The sequence below is a fragment of the Callionymus lyra genome, chromosome 18 (genome assembly GCF_982586985.1).
Source record: "Callionymus lyra chromosome 18, fCalLyr1.hap1.1, whole genome shotgun sequence".
NCBI classification, from domain to species: Eukaryota; Metazoa; Chordata; class Actinopteri; order Syngnathiformes; family Callionymidae; genus Callionymus; species Callionymus lyra.
This window is the reverse complement of record NC_141835.1, coordinates 3,338,320-3,357,871: the sequence shown is the minus strand read 5'-3', so window position 1 is coordinate 3,357,871 and position 19,552 is coordinate 3,338,320. Positions and strand designations below refer to the sequence as shown.

Here is a 19,552-nt window from a genome sequence, read left to right as displayed (position 1 = left end):
AAACATTTCTAAAACTGACAAGAAACAATTATATCGTTGTAAAGATTTGGACACACAGGACTGAACAGAACGACTTTTTAAAAAATGTTCACAGATCAGGAAATCGTGAAAAACCGGAAGCGTTAGACCGCGTCATATATTACAGAGAAAAACACGATTATTCAAGCAAGTTTAAGATAAATATAATTTTAAACTATATATTTATTTTTAAGAAATGTTGATATTTGGAGAACTAAATAGGTGAAGATGATATATGGTTAGTTATGTGTACAATTCTTATAAGTCTCTTTAATTTCTATTACTGGACTCACTTAGTTCTTGACATTAGTATTTATTTAATATATTCTAAATGCATTCCTGCTGAAATCTATCAGCTTATCAGACCATGATACTTTAGGATCTCATTATTTATCTTATTTTTGTCGTTTTGATCTTCATATTAATCACCTTTTTAAACCTACAGGTGTAAACTAGCTCATCGCTAACTATGGTAGTTAAATAGCTGTACAAACAAAATACTGTTTTGTTTTTACATGACTGGCAATAACATCTTCTGATTCTGATCAATAATACTTGAGAAACATTGACACAATAACCTATTAAATACATATATAAATACCCAAACACTTGTTTTAAATGGACTAATGTCAGCACGAGTCTTCATAAGAGTTTTTCTAAAAGAACATGGTGCTGTGTCTCAAATTACATACTTCTCTTAGTATACTAGAAGTTAGTATCATCAGGATAGTGTACGTACTAACTAGTAACTAATCCTCCACAGATGGTATGTCTCAAACATACTTCTCTTAGTATACTAGAAGTTAGTATCATCAGGATAGTGTACGTACTAACTAGTAACTAATCCTCCACAGATAGTATGTCTCAAATTACATACTTCTCTTAGTATACTAGAAGTTAGTATCATCAGGATAGTGTACGTACTAACTAGTAACTAATCCTCCACAGATAGTATGTCTCAAACATACTTCTCTTAGTATACTAGAAGTTAGTATCATCAGGATAGTGTACGTACTAACTAGTAACTAATCCTCCACAGATAGTATGTCTCAAATCAAACATTTACATACTAAGAATTGAGACGAACTTACGCACTAAACATACTAACTTTGAGTACGCAAGTATGTGATTTGAGACACATCATGGGAGTCATGACAAAAGTCGGCCATTTTATCAACACGTTTAATTCACGTCAAACATCTTGAGAGCCACACTGACGGCGGCTCATCTTCCTGCATGCAGAGGATGGATTTAAGGATCGACGGGGAAAACGTTCCCGTCAGTCGTCGTGCTTCAACTTCCTGATCTTGCCCTTGTGACGGTCGATCTCGCGCTGCAGCCTCTCGATCTCCTTCTTGTGGTGGTCGATCTCCTCCAGGTGGTGGTTCTTCAGCGCCGCCAGCTGCTCCTTCTCCTTGCGCCTGGAGAGAGAGAGAACGTTGAGGTGGAGACCATGAGACCACGAGGATTTAATTCACTTTCTAAAGATCTCACGACTCACTTGAAGTACATCTCCTCTTCGGCGGCTTGTTTCCTGCCCATGGCTCCACCTGCCTCTCTGATGGAGCCTCCACCTCCACCACCCTTCCCTGCACCTTGACCCAGTTCACCCAACTGAGAAGAGATAAGAAAATGATTAAATAAAAGTTAATGTTCATTGTTTAAGTTCATGACACTCAGGGGTTTCTACAACTTGTCGGAGTCAAAAGTATCTCAAAATATATTCTTTAACCAGATTCCTTATGAAAGAAAACACGTATTTAAGTGTTTAAATGACGCTCGTGGTCATTTAAACACGTTTTATCAGGACAATAACAAACATTTTGATTGACGTGTGAACATAAACAAATGTCCTCCTTCAGAAGGTGTCCGTGAACGCATCATGGAGGTCAAGAATGATGTCTACCTGGTCGGACGCCATTCTCAGCTGAGAGGAGAAGAAAGTCCTGACTGAAGGCCTCAGAAGTCTCGCCATGGTTGCTCTTCACACACACACTCACTCACACACACTCACACACACACCACAGTGTCCTTGTCCGCACCGAGGCAGGGCGGCGCCATGTTAGCCGCGCAGGGGTGACGACACATGTCGACGCGGATGTAGAAACAAATCACAATATCGTTCTGATTATTTAAAATACACAGTATGGCGTGTTTTACTATCTACGTGCTTTAATAAATAAAAGTATTTTAGTATCGAAGGAAACACGAGTCGATGTTTATATGCGTAGTTGAAGATAATGGTATGATCCTCGTCTAAGTGATGTCAGCGATATCTTTGTTATGTTTTGTTTCTACTCTTTAGACCTGTTTTGAATTTACGTTTTTACCTTGTACAGAAAAATAACCATATTTCTGGCATATTTTTCCTCATCTACGTGTCAATCAATTGTTTAGTAAATTAATTTGTGTGTTTCCTTTTTATTATTGTTATATATTTTTAAGATACTTTAAAAATGGAATCTCTGGGCGTTTGTACCTCGTATTAAAACTGCTTATTTTTATTATTAATAATAATAATAATAATATAACCACTATTATAGTTTATAAAGATAAACTCTTCCTCTCTCTGTCCTCATCTGAGGATTATTTTATTTTATATCTAAGCTGTGTTTTTGTTTGCTCCAATATTTACATCATTGTAAGAGTAGAATAGGATTTGGGCCTTTTAAGGTGAAATAAAAACATATACAGTATATATATTAAATATATTAAATATATAGTTAAAATATAGATTGAGAAATTAAAAGTCAATACTAGCTTAAATTAAATAAATAAATAAAATATAAATTTATCACCAGCACAGTTCATCAAACAAACAACACAATCTTTATTATAGTCAATGCAACACAATACAATCTTTACCTTGTGTGTTGAGGCGCACAACGAACTACAACTAAATTACACAACAAAAGTCGAAAAATAAAACATCCAAAAAATTTGATTCTTAGATAAATTAAAAATAAAAGATTTTAATGGATTCATAAAAGTTGACGAATCAGAGAACAAAACTTTTTTAAAAGTGTTTTATAGTGATTGTCATGGATGGCAATGATTGTTATGATATATATAGAAATTAATGTTTATAGAAGTAAAATAAAGAAGCTTAGAATCATGGCTTTCAAATCATGTTTTATTAGTTTTTTTTTACCAGAATTTACATTAATGAAGTGTGTTTAAAAATAAACTAATTCGATTTGATTTATTTACATTAACCTGAAAATATCCACAACATCTGTTCATTTTTGTGTTGCAAATAAACTCCCGGCCTCTAGATGGCAGTAGGCGTTACGTCCTCCGCAGCTAAAGGAAGAATGATGACTGAGGACGAGAGGATACAGTGAGTCCAGAAGCTTTTAAAGCCGATGTTTGGACATATTTTGGTTTGAAAACAAATGAAAGCAGTTACGACTTCGAGAGTCAAGTACTCGACAATACTACAAATACATACACTTGTTACTACAGTATCACTATATACATCACTCTACCGTTGTCTCGTGATACGTATCAACAGATTCTTGCCAATACCCTGAAGCCACCTGAAGGTTACGGACTAAAGAAAACGAAAGACTAAGAAAAGTATTAAAACCAAGGTTCGGTCAAAGCTTCAGTGACGGACGTGCACGAGGCTTCCTCAGCTGACGAAGTCGGCCGACAGGCGGCGGCTGCATCGGACCGAGCGCTCCTTGAGTTCGTGGTAGCACTGCACGAAGCTGTGGTAGATGAAGGTGATGGGCAGGGCCAGCAGGACGATGCCGCTCACCACACAGAAGCCCCCCAGGATGCGCCCGCCGACCGTCACCGGGTACATGTCGCCGTAGCCCACCGTGGTCATGGAGATGATGACCCACCAGCTGGCGGCGGGGATGCTGCTGTAGGCCTGGTTGCCCTGCTCCAGCAGCTGGGCCAGGGCGCTGAAGATCGCCATGGCGACGCAGATGAAGACCAGCAGCATCACCATCTCGCGGTAGCAGCGCTTCAGGGTCAGACCCAGAGTCTGCAGGCCCAGGAAGTGGCGCGCCAGCTTGATGACCCAGAAGATCCTCATGATGCGCAGGACCCTCAGCGTGACCCCGGCCCGCTGCAGCTGGGAGTTCTCGCCGGTCAGCGTCGTCATGACGACGGAGATGTAGTACGGCATGATGGCCAGCAGGTCGATGATGTTGAGCGGACGTCGCACGAACTCGCACTTGTCCCGCGACACCAGGAACCGACCCGTGCACTCCATGGTGAACCAGCCGATGCAGACGCCCTCGAGGATCCTGGAGACGAGATCAAGACGTGATCTTTGGTCGTCAAAGTACTTCAGTGAATATTGAATGAGTCAAATGTAACGTTTTAACCATTTAACTCAATAATATTGTATATTTAAAGGGTTTCTTTACAGATAAAGTGTGATTTTCTAATTCAAATAATTCAAAAATACATTTTCCAAATTTATTAATTCATAGTCTGTAAAATATAAAAATGTTGGTTTAATATTTATACCAAAAATATGAGACATCATGTGACACGTGACGCATTCAAAAATGTAAAATATATTGTGATCAGAAAGTTCATTTTTGAATTGTTGGAATTATAATCTTTAAATCGGTGCGTAAAAAGAAAATCCACAATTTTTTAATTATTTGATTTTTTTAGATGTATTTGTAAATGAACAAAACAGAAACTATGAATTGAATTATTCAAGAAATACAATCAACATTTAAACATAAAAGTTATTGAAAGGTTTTGATAATTTTTTATTGAATTATTCAATTCAATCATTTATAAATTGAATTGAAAATTCGTTTTTTTTTAATAATATATTCAAAATGTATTTGTTAAATATTCTTTTTACACATAGCGTTTGATATTCTTTTTCCAATAAATCAAAACTAAATCTTCTAAATTCAATATTTTTTCATTTGTGTCATGAGTCTACTTGTTCCTCCTTGTGTTTCCGGTTTTATTGTGAAATCAGCTCCCTTCTGTGTCTGTGCTAGTCTTACTTCCTCCTGTCTGAGTTGTTATTGTTCCCAGCTGTGTCTTGTTAGTCCCGCCCCCTGCTGCTGCTGATTGCTCACCTGTTTATTTAAACCCCCACTTTCTGTCACGTCCTCGTCTTGATGTCACGTTCGTATCGGACTCGTATGAACACGATAAGTACTTGTACCTCTTTCCTGCCTGTTTTCTTGTTGGATTACGTCTTTACCTTCCCCCTTGGAATTAAAACCAAGTTTCTACAAACCGAACTCTGCGCCTGGGTTTCTCCGTTCTGCACCCTGACAGTACAACAAGACCAACATGAACCCAGCAGAGAGTCCTCTTCCCGACGCTCCTCGTTCACACCAGGAGCAGACGGTGAGGAACACTTCCACCCTAGCTACACTGCAGCTAGGCATGGAAACCATGGCGGCGCAGCACGGCTCCCTGCTCCAGAGTCTGGGACACCAGATGTCGGCGATGGCCGTCCAACTCCAGCTCTTGACCCCCGCCGCCGGGACCGCAGCACCACCCCCCGCTTCGGCTAGTCCGGCCACCGCGCCGGCTCGAGCTTCCACTGGTGAGTCCGTTCCGGTTCCACACTCCTCGATGGTCGTCCTGCAACGGCCCGAGTGTTTCTCCGGTGACTCTGGAGATTGTCGGGGCTTCCTTACCATGTGCAGTCTCCACTTCGAGCTGAACTCCACCGCCTTTCCCAATGAGCGCTCCAGAGTGGCTTACATCTTCTCGCTGCTGAGCGGGCAGGCGGCAGAGTGGGCCACGGCCGAGTGGCGAAACCGGTCACCCCTCTGCGACTCTGTGGAGCTGTTCACCATGGCGTTCCAGCAGACCTTCCAGCAAATCGTTCCGGGAGAGGAAGCAGCGTCTGCTCGTCTCCGCCAAGGGTCCCAGCACGTGAGCGACTACCCTATCCGGTTCCGCACGCTGGCTGCAGAGTGTCGCTGGGAGGGGACCGTCCTCACCCGAGTCTTTCTCGAGGGCCTCTCCCCGTGCCTACGGACCATGCTCATTCCCCTCGAGCTCCCGGAGGGGCTAGACGCAGTCATCACCATGGTCACCAGGATCGAGACGAAGCTGCGCAACGAGGAGGCACGCAGTCTGTCGTCTTCCCGTCCTCTCCAGTGCTCGCAGCGGTTTCCCTTCCGCTCCTCAGTCCCCCGCCAGGATTCCCCGCCGGCGCAGGAGGAGCCTACCCAGCTCGGACACGCGCGTCTCACGGACCAGGAGAAGAGTTGCCGAAAGGCTGAGGGTCTCTGCCTCTACTGTGGCGGTGATGGACACCTGGCAGCAACATGCCCGCTAAAGGGGCAAGGCTCACCCCTGAAGAGGGTCGGGGTAAGCCAAACCAGCACGTCCACCAATCCCTCACGCTCCACCATCACCATTTCCCTGGAGTCTGCTGGGAGGGTCTCCCCGGTCCAGGCCTTCATTGACTCTGGGGCTGATGGGAACTTCATTTCCATGAAGCTAGTCAGATCCCTCAACATTCCACTTCAACCTCTCCCGGTTCCCCTCCAAGTTCAGGCCTTGGACGGCCACCTCCTGAACCAGGTGACCCACTCCACACACCCAATTAGACTCTTGTTCCCTGATGGACACACTGAGGAGCTACATCTCCATGTGCTGGCGTGTTCCCCTCACCCCATCATCCTGGGGTTTCCCTGGCTCCAACACCATGAGCCTCACATCCAGTGGTCCCCTCTCTCGGTGGTTGGGTGGGGAAAGGCTTGCAGTCAGAAGTTTCTAACCCCCTCTACTTTGTGCTCTCCCATTAGGTCTAGCGTCTCTCCGAGACCTTCCACCACTCCTGCGGACTTATCATCGGTTCCGTCTATGTACCACGATATGGGTGAGGTTTTTAGTAAGGCCCGTGCCGTAAGTCTTCCTCCTCATCGCTCTTATGACTGCGCTATTGAGTTATTGCCTGGTTCCCATCCCCAGCGTGGTCGCCTTTACTCCTTGTCTCGCCCAGAAACTGATGCCATGAACCGCTACATCTCGGAATCTCTAGCCGCAGGGATAATCCGCCCTTCCTCATCCCCGGCAGGGGCTGGCTTCTTCTTTGTCAGTAAGAAGGACGGCTCCCTGCGCCCATGCATTGATTATCGCTCTCTTAATGAGATTACGGTTAAGAATCGTTACCCCTTACCACTTATGTTTTCAGCGTTTGAGATGCTCAAAGGAGCCACTATTTTTACCAAGTTGGGCCTACATAATGCTTACCACTTGGTTAGAATCCGCCAAGGGGATGAATGGAAAACCGCTTTTAACACTCACTCTGGCCACTACGAGTATCTGGTAATGCCTTTCGGTCTCACTAACGCCCCTGCCGTGTTTCAAAGCCTAGTTAATGACGTCCTGAGAGAATTTCTTAATCGGTACGTTTTTGTGTATCTTGACGACATTCTCATATTTTCGCCAGACAAACAGTCACACCACCAACACGTGCGTCTAGTGTTAGAAAAGCTACTAGCTAACCAACTGTTCGTCAAGGCTGAGAAGTGTGAGTTTCATGCTGCGACAGTCTCCATCCTTGGTTACGTAATTAGTCCCGGTAGGATAGCCATGGACCCGGCTAAGGTTCAGGCTGTCGCTGACTGGCCCTCTCCCGATAACCGAAAGACACTCCAACGGTTTTTAGGTTTTGCAAACTTTTACCGGAGATTCATTAGGAATTTTAGCTCGATCTGTTCTCCCCTCTGTGCCCTGACCTCTGACTCGCAGCCTTTCTACTGGAGCCCAGCCGCCGAGGAACTGAAGGAACGATTCCCCTCTGCCCCAATTTTCCGGCAGCCTGATCCCCACCAGCAGTTCCTGGTCGAAGTGGACGCTTCTAGCACGGGGGTCGGGGCCATCCTCTCCCAACGCTCTATCACAGACGGTAAGGTCCACCCCTGTGCATTCTTCTCCCGCAAACTGAACCAGGCGGAGAGGAACTATGATGTGGGAGACGGGGAGCTGCTGGCCATCAAGGGCGCCTTGGAGGAGTGGCGTCACTGGCTGGAGGGAGCGGAGAACCCCTTTGTGGTATGGACAGATCACAAGAACTTGGAATATATACACACTGCACGACGCCTGAGACCTCGCCAGTCCCGCTGGTCCTTGTTTTTCGCCAGGTTTAATTTTGTTGTGACCTTCCGGCCTGGTACCAAGAACATTAAGGCAGACGCCCTGTCTCGGATGTACGACTCGCTGAACTCGGATCAAGCCCCTGAGACTGTGCTGTCTTCCGACTTGGTGGTCGGGTCCCTGGTCTGGGAGGTCGAGGAGAGGGTCAGGAGGGCCTTGCGGCAGACTCCTCCTCTGGCCTCCTGCACCACTAACCGCCTGTTTGTGCCTGAAACCCTGGTACTGCATTGGTGCCATTCAACCAGGTGGTCCTGTCACCCGGGGCAGCAACGCACCCTGACGCTCATCCGGCGGCGGTTCTGGTGGCCTGGTCTACAGCGGGACGTGTGCGAGTACGTGGCGGCGTGTCCCATCTGTGCTGCCAACAAGCCGTCAACTGCTCAACCCATGGGAAAGCTCCGGCCCCTGCCGGTGCCCGAACGACCCTGGTCCCACATCTCAATGGACTTCGTCACCGGGTTCCCGCTGTCCGAGGGCATGACTACTGTCCTCACCATCGTTGACCGGTTCTCGAAGATGGCACACTTTGTTCCCCTACCCAAGCTTCCCGACGCCAGAGACTGCGGAAGCGGTCCTGAACCACGTTTTCCGCCTGCATGGCCTACCAAGGGACATAGTCTCGGATCGGGGCCCCCAGTTTTCTTCCCGGTTCTGGGCAGAGCTCTGTCGCCTCATCGGTGCTCGCCCCAGCCTGTCCTCGGGGTACCACCCCCAGAGCAATGGACAGACCGAACGGGTAAACCAGGACCTAGAGACCTCCCTGCGCTGCCTGGTTTCCCGTTCCCCCTCCGCCTGGGCCAAGGACCTGCCCTGGGTGGAGTACGCCCACAACTCACTGACCTGCGCTTCAACCGGACTTAGCCCGTTCGAGTGCGCCTACGGCTATCAGCCCCCACTCTTCCCGGACCTGGAAGGGGAAGTCCAGGTGCCATCGGCAGCGGCGCTGGTTCAGCGTTGTCGGGACACCTGGGCCAAAGCACGCCTGAAGCTCCAGAACTCTACCTCGGCTTATAAGACTGCAGCCGACCGCCGGCGCTCAGAGACTCCTCCCTACAAAGAGGGAGACCGTGTGTGGTTGTGCATCAAGGATATTAAGCTTGATCACCCGTGTCGTAAACTGTCGCCCCGCTACATTGGTCCTTTTCCTATTAAGATTGTTAACCCTGTGTCTGTACGCTTACGTCTACCTAAGACCATGCGCATCCACCCTACGTTTCATGTATCCAAGCTAAAACCGGCTAAGACCTCCCCTCTGGTTCCGGCTTCCAGGCCTCCCCCTCCTCCCCGTGTTATTGAAGGTGAGACTGTGTACACCGTAAAAAAGATAATTGACTCCAGACGCGTGGGCCGAGGATTCCAATTCCTGGTAGACTGGGAGGGTTATGGACCGGAGGAGAGGTCGTGGGTTCCTGGTCGGGACATCCTTGACCCTGGACTTATTGAGCAGTATAAGTCCAGGGTCAAAGATAAGAGTAAAAGGAGCTAGCTCCGACACTCTCTATTGTTTTTTTTGTTTGTTTTTTTGTTTTGTGCGTCCCTTGCCTTTTGCCCTGTTTTGTTTTCTCGCCTTGGGTTTCTTGTTATTGTCTTGTCCCCCTCTCTTTGGGCGGCCCGGCTGGCCTGGGTCCGCCAGAGGCGGTCCATTGAGAGGGGGGTACTGTCATGAGTCTACTTGTTCCTCCTTGTGTTTCCGGTTTTATTGTGAAATCAGCTCCCTTCTGTGTCTGTGCTAGTCTTACTTCCTCCTGTCTGAGTTGTTATTGTTCCCAGCTGTGTCTTGTTAGTCCCGCCCCCTGCTGTTGCTGATTGCTCACCTGTTTATTTAAACCCCCACTTTCTGTCACGTCCTCGTCTTGAAGTCACGTTCGTATCGGACTCGTATGAACACGATAAGTACTTGTACCTCTTTCCTGCCTATTTTCTTGTTGGATTACGTCTTTACCTTCCCCCTTGGAATTAAAACCAAGTTTCTACAAACCGAACTCTGCGCCTGGGTTTCTCCGTTCTGCACCCTGACAATTTGTGGTCTTTTAAATTCAATATAAAAATGTGGGTATAATAGTGACACCAGACAGTAACAATAGATCACAGATCTACTAGATCGAACTTTAAGCCAATCATGGCGACGCACAGATGATCATGTGACGATGTAGAAGCAGATGATCCAGTAGCTCTGTGCTCTATTGTTACTGTCTGTCACTATTATAGCGACGATTTTATATTGAATTTAAAAGACTACAAATTAAAAATGATTGAATTTTCAAAAATTGTTTTTGATTCATTGGAATAAGAATATAAAACTCTGTATACAAATAAACTCATTCATTTTGGAAATATTGATAATTAGTTTAAAAAACAATTCAAACTTTCATTATATAAATGATTGAATTAAATCATTCCAACAAACATGCTTAAAAAAACAGCAATAATTCATAAATAAATAAAAGAATGAAATGTTTAAACGTAAATAAAACAGTTAATATCCAGATATATATACTTCTATATGATCAATACTTGTATAATAACACCTGTGTTGGTCCAGGCTCTCGGCAGCCTTCCACTCCGGTAAGGTGCTGGCACAGAGCATGACCATGGAGATCAGGACGAAGATGACGGACACGGACGCCAGGACCTGAGCCGCCAGGGAGGACGTGGGCTCCTCGAACGTGGCCCTCATCCTGTCCAGCCAGTGGTGACCCGGGTCCTCGTGCACTCTGGGCGTCACCTCCGGGAAGAAGTGCACGAAGTAGTCGGACATGCAGTGGTCCAGGCGGCGCTGGCAGCAGGGCTGCAGGTCGGCGCTCTCCAGGCCCCAGTACAGCATCTCGTTGTAGAAGGACAGCTCGCACATGTGCGGCAGGAAGCGCAGCTTGCCGTGCTGCAGGTACGACACGATGAAGCCGAACGCCTCCGAGTGCCGGTCGAAGAAGAACTCGTTGCTCTCGTGGTCGTAGTCGTCGCAGAGTTCCAGGAGCTCGCTCTCCGAGGCGCAGCGCTGCAGCCGGCTCAGGCGCTCGAGAGGAAGTCTCTTCAGGAGGTCGGCGGGGAAACAGAACCGGCGGCCGCCAACGTTCAGCGTACAGAGACCCGCCATCTTTACCTTCGCGCCGCCGAACATACGTGTGCGTGTTGATCTCCGACTGAAGACAGACGACAGAAAAATACTTTTAGGTTCTAGAAAATATCGATACACTTTTTTAGTATCAAAAAGGATTTTTTCGTATTTTTGTGTCGCAATAAAACTTCAACGGCACCAAAGGAAAAGGGAAATCCCACAAGATCCTGACTGAGGACGAGAGGATACATCGGTATCATAGTTCTTCTATGGTTGGTAAGTAAAGTTTGTAAAAATAAAAAAAAAATATTTACAATTACCGTGTAAATAATCACAGCTTTTTCTTCATTTTTGTGTTGCTATTAAACTTTCTGCCACTAGATGGCAGCAGTCATTATGTCCTCCGCAGCTGGAGGAAGTATGACTTAGGACGAGAGGATACAGTGACTCCAGGAAACTTTTAGTATCAACAAGAAAAGTGTTGTAGTTTTGTTTTGCAATAAAACTTCCATGGCACCAAAGGAAAAGGGAAATCCCACAAGATCCTGACTGAGGACGAGAGGATACATCGTTATCATAGTTCAGTAAAGTGTAGAAAGTAAATTATTTTCTCTACAATTACCTTGTAAATATTCTCTGCGTTTGTTAATTTTTGTGTTGCTATTCAACTTTCTGCCACTAGATGGCAGCAGTCATTACGTCCTCCGCAACTGGAGCAAGTATGACTTAGGACGAGAGGATACAGTGAGTCCAGCAGCTTTTAAAGCTGATGTTTGGACATATTTTGGTTTGAGAACAAATGGAAACTTTTACTATCAACAAGAAATTTGTTGTATTTTATTGTTGCAATAAAACTTCCATGACGCCAAAGGAAAAGGGAAATCCCACAAGATCCTGACTGAGGAAAAGAGGATACATCGTTATCATAGTTCTTTTATGGTTGATATTTAAGTAAAGTGTGTAAAAATAAACTGATTTTTTTTACAATTAATGTATTAACGGGCTATTAAATTATTAAATTGTACAATTCTGAGTTCGGGGGCAGGAGTGGAGTGAGAGTATCTTGATGTTCTGTTCTGTTAGTCTTTGTATCCTTTGTCTTTGTTGTTTTTCTTTGACCTGTGTTCTTTATCTTTATCTTTAGACTTAGATTGTGTCATCTTGTTCTTTCTCTTTATTTATGTTCTTCTTATTTTGTTTTTTATTTGTTATTTTTTTATTGTTTATGAAAAATTGCTGGCTATTGGAAAAAAACAATTTCCCGAAGGAGACCTCCTGAGGGATCAATAAAGTTTTACCTTACCTTACCTTACCTTAAATATTCACAACGTTTGTACATTTTTGTGTTGCAACTAAAAATCCCAGCCACCAGGTGGCAACAATCATTACGTTCTCTGCAGCTAAAGAAAGAATGAGATCCCGGTGATAACTGAGGACAAGAGGATACATCATTGTCATAGTTCCTTTCTGGTTCATATATCAGTAAAGTGTTGAAAAAGTAAATTATTTTCATTACCGTGTAAATATTCACAGCGTTTGTTCATTTTTGTATTGCTATTAAACTTTTTGCCATTAGAGGGCAGCAGCCATTTCGTCCTCTGCTGCTAGAGGAAGAATGATAACTGAGGACGAGAGGATACGATGACTCCAGCAGCTTTTAAAAGCTGATGTTTGGACGTATTTCGATTTGAAAACAAATGAAAATTAATTCCGCTACGAAGTACTCGACAATACTACAAATATATCCTCTTTGCTACACACTCTTTAAAAAACAATTTAACATCAAAGATATAAACAAACATCAAGACAATCAAACTTTTCCCTCTCCTTCCTCAGACCAAACACTTAAATATATTTGACAATAAAACACATTCACTATTTTTAAATAAAAACACTTTAAATGTTTTTAAGGACCGTCAAAAAGAGCTAAAACTCACCTGTCTCTGGCGTCCTCTCCAGAACTTTCATGTCTTCTCTGCTCATCACTACATTCACATGTTCACGCCGGAGACGAGCGAGCGAGAGAGAGAGAGACCGGTTGCCATGGAGACAACAGATAAGTCCCTCCTTCCTGCTCTTTCTTTACTTCCTTCAATCCTTCTCTCGCTAAACTTTAGGAAACATGACACGAGAATCGTTCAAACGTCGAGTCACGTGACGAGAGGAACGAAGGAGTCGGTGGAAAGAAAGACAAACTTGACCTTCACGTCCACCATCTTTCACAAGTTTGACTGGTCGTCATGACAACAGAGTTCTCGTCTGACTCAGTGCAGAAGTGAGATCTGAAGACGTTTGACACCGACTTCGCTTCCTCTGATGTCGAGCCAGAGATCGCGTATGTTTCTGCAGAAGAAGAACTTTTCTGTTCCTCACCTGACGCTCGACTCTTTCAACAAATACGTTTGACTTTTGTGTGAGACTTCAGTGTCTGGAGAATAAAAGAATGAAATCACAGCAAAAACACGAGCTCGTTTCGTAGAAATTGATCTTTTAAATCATTTCCTGCTGACATTTAATACAGAAGAAAGTTAACAAATCAAGTGTTTGGCAAAAAACATTATTTTTTGTTTTGGCACCTTGACCTTTGAGCAGGGGTCAGAACAGAAGGGCACGAATTCTATTAGCAGCCGAGGTCAAAGAAAGGTTGTGTTGATTTAAGTGTGTCTTAAATAGATCTTAGACTCTATTGTATCATCAGTGTAGGTCTGTTTGTACAAAAACAATTTAATAAAGATATTTACATTAGAAAATGTGCTTAAGCTCCGCCCACTAAAAACACTTGCTTTTGGTCAAGCTCAATGTTGTGTCTCAAATCACATACTAGTGTACTCAAAGTTAGTATTTTTAGAGTGTAAGTGTGTCTCAATTCTTAGTATGTAAAGTTAGTGCTCCATACACACTAAAATGTCACTCAAATGCCCACAAAACTGAGTATGGATCGATGGACACTTTCTACACTAAACGACTCCATCTTAGTGACGTTGTAAACGGAAGTTACGTCATATATATATATATATATATATATATATTCATATACTTATAGGGATATTTTCAGCAGCAGTAGGAGGATAAACACGTCTTCGCTGCTGATACCAGATTAAATATCTCACAAATATTTAGATTCTCATATTTTTTCTTTATTTCTTTTTCCAAACTTGAAAAACGTGCTGCCAGCAGGTGTCGCTAGTGTTCCTACAGCTGGTTGAAACATTGTTAAATAGAAGTAGAAGAAGAAGCTGTCGCGTCATTTCCTGTTAGTGTGTAGCAGCAGAGTTTGTTTTGAGACATATGCTATTGCTGTGTCTCAAATCGCATACTACTCTTAGTATGCTAGAAGTTAGTATGCATCAGTTTAGTGTACTTACTAACTAGTACGCAAATTCTCCACAGATAGTATGTCTTAAAATCGAACTCTGCTGCTACACACTAACCGGAAATCACATGACAGTTTCTTCTTCTACTTCTATTTAACGATGTTTCAACCAGCTGTTTGAACGCTATCGACACCTGCTGGCAGCACGTTTTGCAAGTTTGGAAAAAGAAATAAAGAAAAAATATGAGAATCTAAATAATCGCGAGATATTTAAGCTGGTGTCAGCAGCGAAGACGTGTTTATCCTCCTACTGCTGCTGAAAATACACATTTAAGTATATGAATATATATGCATTTATATATGACGTAACTTCTGTTTAAAACGTCACTAAGATGGAGCTGTTTAGAGTGGTTAGTGTCCATCGAAACATGGAGCTTGTAATCCATGCGTTTGTATCTTCTCTTCTGGACTATTGTAACAGTTTGTTTTCATGTCTTAACAAGAAGGATCATCTCGCCTGCAGTTCATACAAAACTCTGCAGCGAGAATTCTGAGCTGCTCTAGTAGAAGAACTCACATTTCTCCTTCAAACTCTTCACTGGCTGCCAGTTTCTTTCAGGATCAACTTTAAAATTCTGGTTCTTACTTTCAGGTCTATTCATGGTCAGACCTTCCATCAGTGATCTGATCCAGACTTACACCCCAGCTCGGGCTCTGCGGTCTGTGGATCAGAATCTACTGATGGTTCCACGCACACGACTCAGGACCAGAGGAGAGAAATCTTTTCAGGCTGTTGCTCCTAAGCTTTGGAACGATCTTCTCTCTCTTTGCGCTTGATGGATCTACTGACTCCTTTAAGAAACATCTGTGTTTGATGATCTACTGACTCCTTCAAGAAACATCTGTGTTTGATGATCTACTGACTCCTTCAAGAAACATCTGTGTTTGATGATCTACTGACTCCTTCAAGAAACATCTGTGTTTGATGATCTACTGACTCCTTCAAGAAACATCTGTGTTTGATGATCTACTGACTCCTTCAAGAAACATCTGTGTTTGATGATCTACTGACTCCTTCAAAAACATCTGTGTTTGATGATCTACTGACTCCTTCAAGAAACATCTGTGTTTGATGATCTACTGACTCCTTCAAGAAACATCTGTGTTTGATGATCTACTGACTCCTTCAAGAAACATGTGTGTTTGATGATCTACTGACTCCTTCAAGAAACATCTGTGTTTGATGATCTACTGACTCCTTCAAGAAACATCTGTGTTTGATGATCTACTGACTCCTTCAAGAAACATCTGTGTTTGATGATCTACTGACTCCTTCAAGAAACATCTTGACGTTTCTATTTGTTCAGGCTTTTCCTTGAATTTCTTGAACTCCTGTGTTGTTCTCAGTATTATCTTGATCTTTAAAGTATGTACTTTTTTTGAGTATTGTTTTGATTGTTAAAGCGCTTTGTGACCCTGGTCTGGAAAAGCGCTATATAAATAAATATTACTTACTTACTTACTTACTTACTCAGTTTTGTGGGCGTGTTAGTACGCCAATTTAGTGTGCATGACGCACTAAATTTCACATACTAAGAATTGAGACGCACTAACGCACTAAAAATACTAACTTTGAGTACGCTAGTATGCGATTTGAGACACAGCTATACCATCTGTGGAGAATTAGTTACTAGTTAGTACGTACACTATCCTGATGATACTAACTTCTAGTATACTAAGAGAAGTATGTTTGAGACATACTATCTGTGGAGGATTAGTTACTAGTTAGTACGTACACTATCCTGATGATACTAACTTCTAGTATACTAAGAGAAGTATGTTTGAGACATACTATCTGTGGAGGATTAGTTACTAGTTAGTACGTACACTATCCTGATGATATTAACTTCTAGTATACTAAGAGAAGTATGTGATTTGAGACATACTATCTGTGGAGCATTAGTTACTAGTTAGTACGTACACTATCCTGATGATACTAACTTCTAGTATACTAAGAGAAGTATGTGATTTGAGACATACTATCTGTGGAGGATTAGTTACTAGTTAGTATGTACACTATCCTGATGATACTAACTTCTAGTATACTAAGAGAAGTATGCGATTTGAGACATACTATCTGTGGAGGATTAGTTACTAGTTAGTACGTACACTATCCTGATGCATACTAACTTCTAGTATACTAAGAGAAGTATGTTTGAGACATACTATCTGTGGAGGATTAGTTACTAGTTAGTACGTACACTATCCTGATGATACTAACTTCTAGTATACTAAGAGAAGTATGTTTGAGACATACTATCTGTGGAGGATTAGTTACTAGTTAGTACGTACACTATCCTGATGATATTAACTTCTAGTATACTAAGAGAAGTATGTGATTTGAGACATACTATCTGTGGAGCATTAGTTACTAGTTAGTACGTACACTATCCTGATGATACTAACTTCTAGTATACTAAGAGAAGTATGTGATTTGAGACATACTATCTGTGGAGGATTAGTTACTAGTTAGTATGTACACTATCCTGATGATACTAACTTCTAGTATACTAAGAGAAGTATGCGATTTGAGACATACTATCTGTGGAGGATTAGTTACTAGTTAGTACGTACACTATCCTGATGCATACTAACTTCTAGTATACTAAGAGAAGTATGTTTGAGACATACTATCTGTGGAGGATTAGTTACTAGTTAGTACGTACACTATCCTGATGATACTAACTTCTAGTATACTAAGATAAGTATGCGATTTGAGACACAGCACAAGTCTCGTTTTCCATAACCACGCCCACTCTGCCGTGATTGGTCAAACGTCGAGGCTTGTCATCAAAGCAGGAAGTCTCCGCCTCTAAACGACGTGTAAACAGACAGAAGCAGAAGTTCTTGCTGCAGGAGTGAAGCCCGTTGTGACATCACAATAGACTCTGTTCTCGTTACTTCTCGTTCTGCGAGACTTTCACGCAGGGAAGAACTTTATAAAGTAATAACTTTAAAATGAAGCATTATCATTGATGAAGGACTCACTGCATCTTGGAGTAAGTGAGGAAAGTTGTGTTTTCACATTAGTTGATCTTTAAGATCCGAGACGTTTATCAACGAAGCCTTGAATGTGATTTTTTATGTTTGTTTTTTTTTACTGTGTTTGTGTGTGACTTCCGCCTCAAGTGGACACTCTATGAACTGCACTCACTTCACATGTTCTTTCTCAGGGTGAATTATTTGATTAAAAAAAAGATGAATGACTTTGTGGAACAAAAGACGAGACCTGGACGGACATTTGGATACATTTTTATTATGACTATGGCACTTGTTGATGTTTCAAACCAGTGTGTGGATGACGAACGTACAAAAGAACAACACACACGTTCAGTTTGTAATAAATGAGCTTCATGACAAGTACAAATCTAGATGTATTTATTTGTTATTTCAGATGTTTCTCATCTGTAGTTTTTTTTTTCTTCAAAATTGTGTCATAAGAGGTTTTTTAAAACGAAGACATTTGTTTTTCCAACATTCATGAGGTTCTGGACACACGACGCGTCTCGACAGTTGGTCACATGTGGGTGTATTTCTTGGTCAGTGAACCTGGTTCGATGACGACATTCATCTGGGAATCGCGGATGGATTAAATATAAAAAAAAGAGGAACCATTACATAACGAACCTCACACAATCTTAGTTTTACAAAAATACATTTACAGTGTTTTTCTTCTTTTTCCGAGTAATAATATTTGATATTTTATTCTTGATAATATGCTTGTAAATAAGTGTCGGCCTGTGAACCACTCTTTTGTTTTTTTTTCAGTTCTTTCTTTTTTTTCTAAGAAGGAGTGTTACATTCAAGGCAACCAATGAAATACACCCAATGCACAGAGGAAGCCCAAAGGGATTCTGGGAAATGTTTCACAGCTCAAGACTTTGTATTTTCGGGAACATTTAAATCTAAAAAGCTACTTTTTGTTTCTCCTCCTCCCGGCTCGTCTTTGTACAGTAAAAACTCGGCATAAATCTGTAAACGTTAGAAAACCGTCATTCCCAGAATTCCTTGGTGGCAAAAAACATGGCTCCAAAAACCTTTGAGCTAGTTTAGTCTTTTCCTGGGAAAAGAGAGAAGGACTTTGAAAAAAGGAAAGAAACCTGTTCATTGGACGACACGACAGCCAAAGGAAGAGCAGAGAGAGGGAACAGGGACGACAGAAGCAGAGAAAGAAAGGGTGGACTCTACAAGCCTCTTGTTTGTTATTGCAAAGGCCACCGAACACTAAGATCACGAACCACCACTGGTGTCACTACGACTGCAGAGAGAGAGAGAGAGAGAGAGAGAGAGAGGAGGCGGAGCGAGAGAAGCCATCGCACGTCGATCGGCGGCGTCGGAATATTAGACGAATTCAACGTTTGACACGTTGAAACTTTTCATTTCTTCATTGAAACGTCGTTTTTTAAGAAGGAAATACTTTTGTTTCAATAAGAAAATTCAACCATTTTAATTACATTTAAGAGCTATATTTTCAAAATCAATTTAATTTTACACATAGAGTTTGAAATTGTCATTTAAATAAATTAAAAAAATATTTTCTAAATTCAATATTATCGAATTCATAGTCTTTTACATTCAATATAAAATGTTCAGTCATGTGATCAACTGAGCGTCGTGTGATTGGCTGACAGCTCGGCGCTCTGTTGGTGATTTCTGGGGTCACTCTTGTACCTACATTTTTACATTGAATTTAAAACACTAACAAATTAAACCTTGTGATATAACACATTTTTAATTAAATAATTCCCCCAAAATATTTTAATAATTAAAAAAAAAAAAGAGTTTGATAATTAATTAATCCAATAATTACATTTTCTTTTACTAAATTCAATATCTTTTTTTGTATGTTTAAATGTGTCAAGTAGCTCTGTGCTCTGTTACACCAACACTTTTTTATATTAAATACAAAATATTGAATTGAAAACTTATACAATAATTTAACAATAAACTCTTGATTTACTTGACTCGTGATTTTTGAAAATAATCGATTT

At 42.4% G+C, this 19,552-nt stretch overlaps 2 protein-coding genes across 2 annotated transcripts; both read right to left on the bottom strand.

Annotated features, from left to right (window-relative positions):
* Positions 1-1,186: 1,186 nt before the first annotated feature.
* On the bottom strand, positions 1,187-2,085 carry LOC148060081 (ATPase inhibitor A, mitochondrial-like). The gene is made up of 3 exons (XM_087779793.1): positions 1,925-2,085; positions 1,520-1,632; positions 1,187-1,439 (listed from the first exon to the last, which is right to left on the bottom strand). The coding sequence occupies exons 1-3, from the start codon at positions 1,991-1,993 to the stop codon at positions 1,298-1,300; spliced, it is 324 nt and encodes a 107-aa protein (XP_087635919.1). The 5' UTR covers positions 1,994-2,085; the 3' UTR covers positions 1,187-1,297.
* A 1,020-nt stretch (positions 2,086-3,105) lies between these two features.
* Positions 3,106-11,259, bottom strand: LOC148060080 (voltage-gated potassium channel regulatory subunit KCNG3-like). The gene is made up of 2 exons (XM_087779717.1): positions 10,662-11,259; positions 3,106-4,280 (listed from the first exon to the last, which is right to left on the bottom strand). The coding sequence occupies exons 1-2, from the start codon at positions 11,249-11,251 to the stop codon at positions 3,653-3,655; spliced, it is 1,218 nt and encodes a 405-aa protein (XP_087635843.1). The 5' UTR covers positions 11,252-11,259; the 3' UTR covers positions 3,106-3,652.
* Between the last annotated feature and the right edge of the window lie 8,293 nt (positions 11,260-19,552).

Excerpts from the sequence above, each read along its gene's own strand:
- LOC148060081 (XM_087779793.1), bottom strand. The coding sequence starts at position 1,993 with ATGGCGAGACTTCTGAGGCCTTCAGTCAGGACTTTCTTCTCCTCTCAG. Across the intron at positions 1,633-1,924 it reads TGAGAATGGCGTCCGACCAG|TTGGGTGAACTGGGTCAAGG; the intron begins GTAGACATCATT and ends ATCTCTTCTCAG. Across the intron at positions 1,440-1,519 it reads GAAGAGGAGATGTACTTCAA|GCGCAAGGAGAAGGAGCAGC; the intron begins GTGAGTCGTGAG and ends CTCTCTCTCCAG.
- LOC148060080 (XM_087779717.1), bottom strand. The coding sequence starts at position 11,251 with ATGTTCGGCGGCGCGAAGGTAAAGATGGCGGGTCTCTGTACGCTGAAC. Across the intron at positions 4,281-10,661 it reads GAGAGCCTGGACCAACACAG|GATCCTCGAGGGCGTCTGCA; the intron begins GTGTTATTATAC and ends TCTCGTCTCCAG.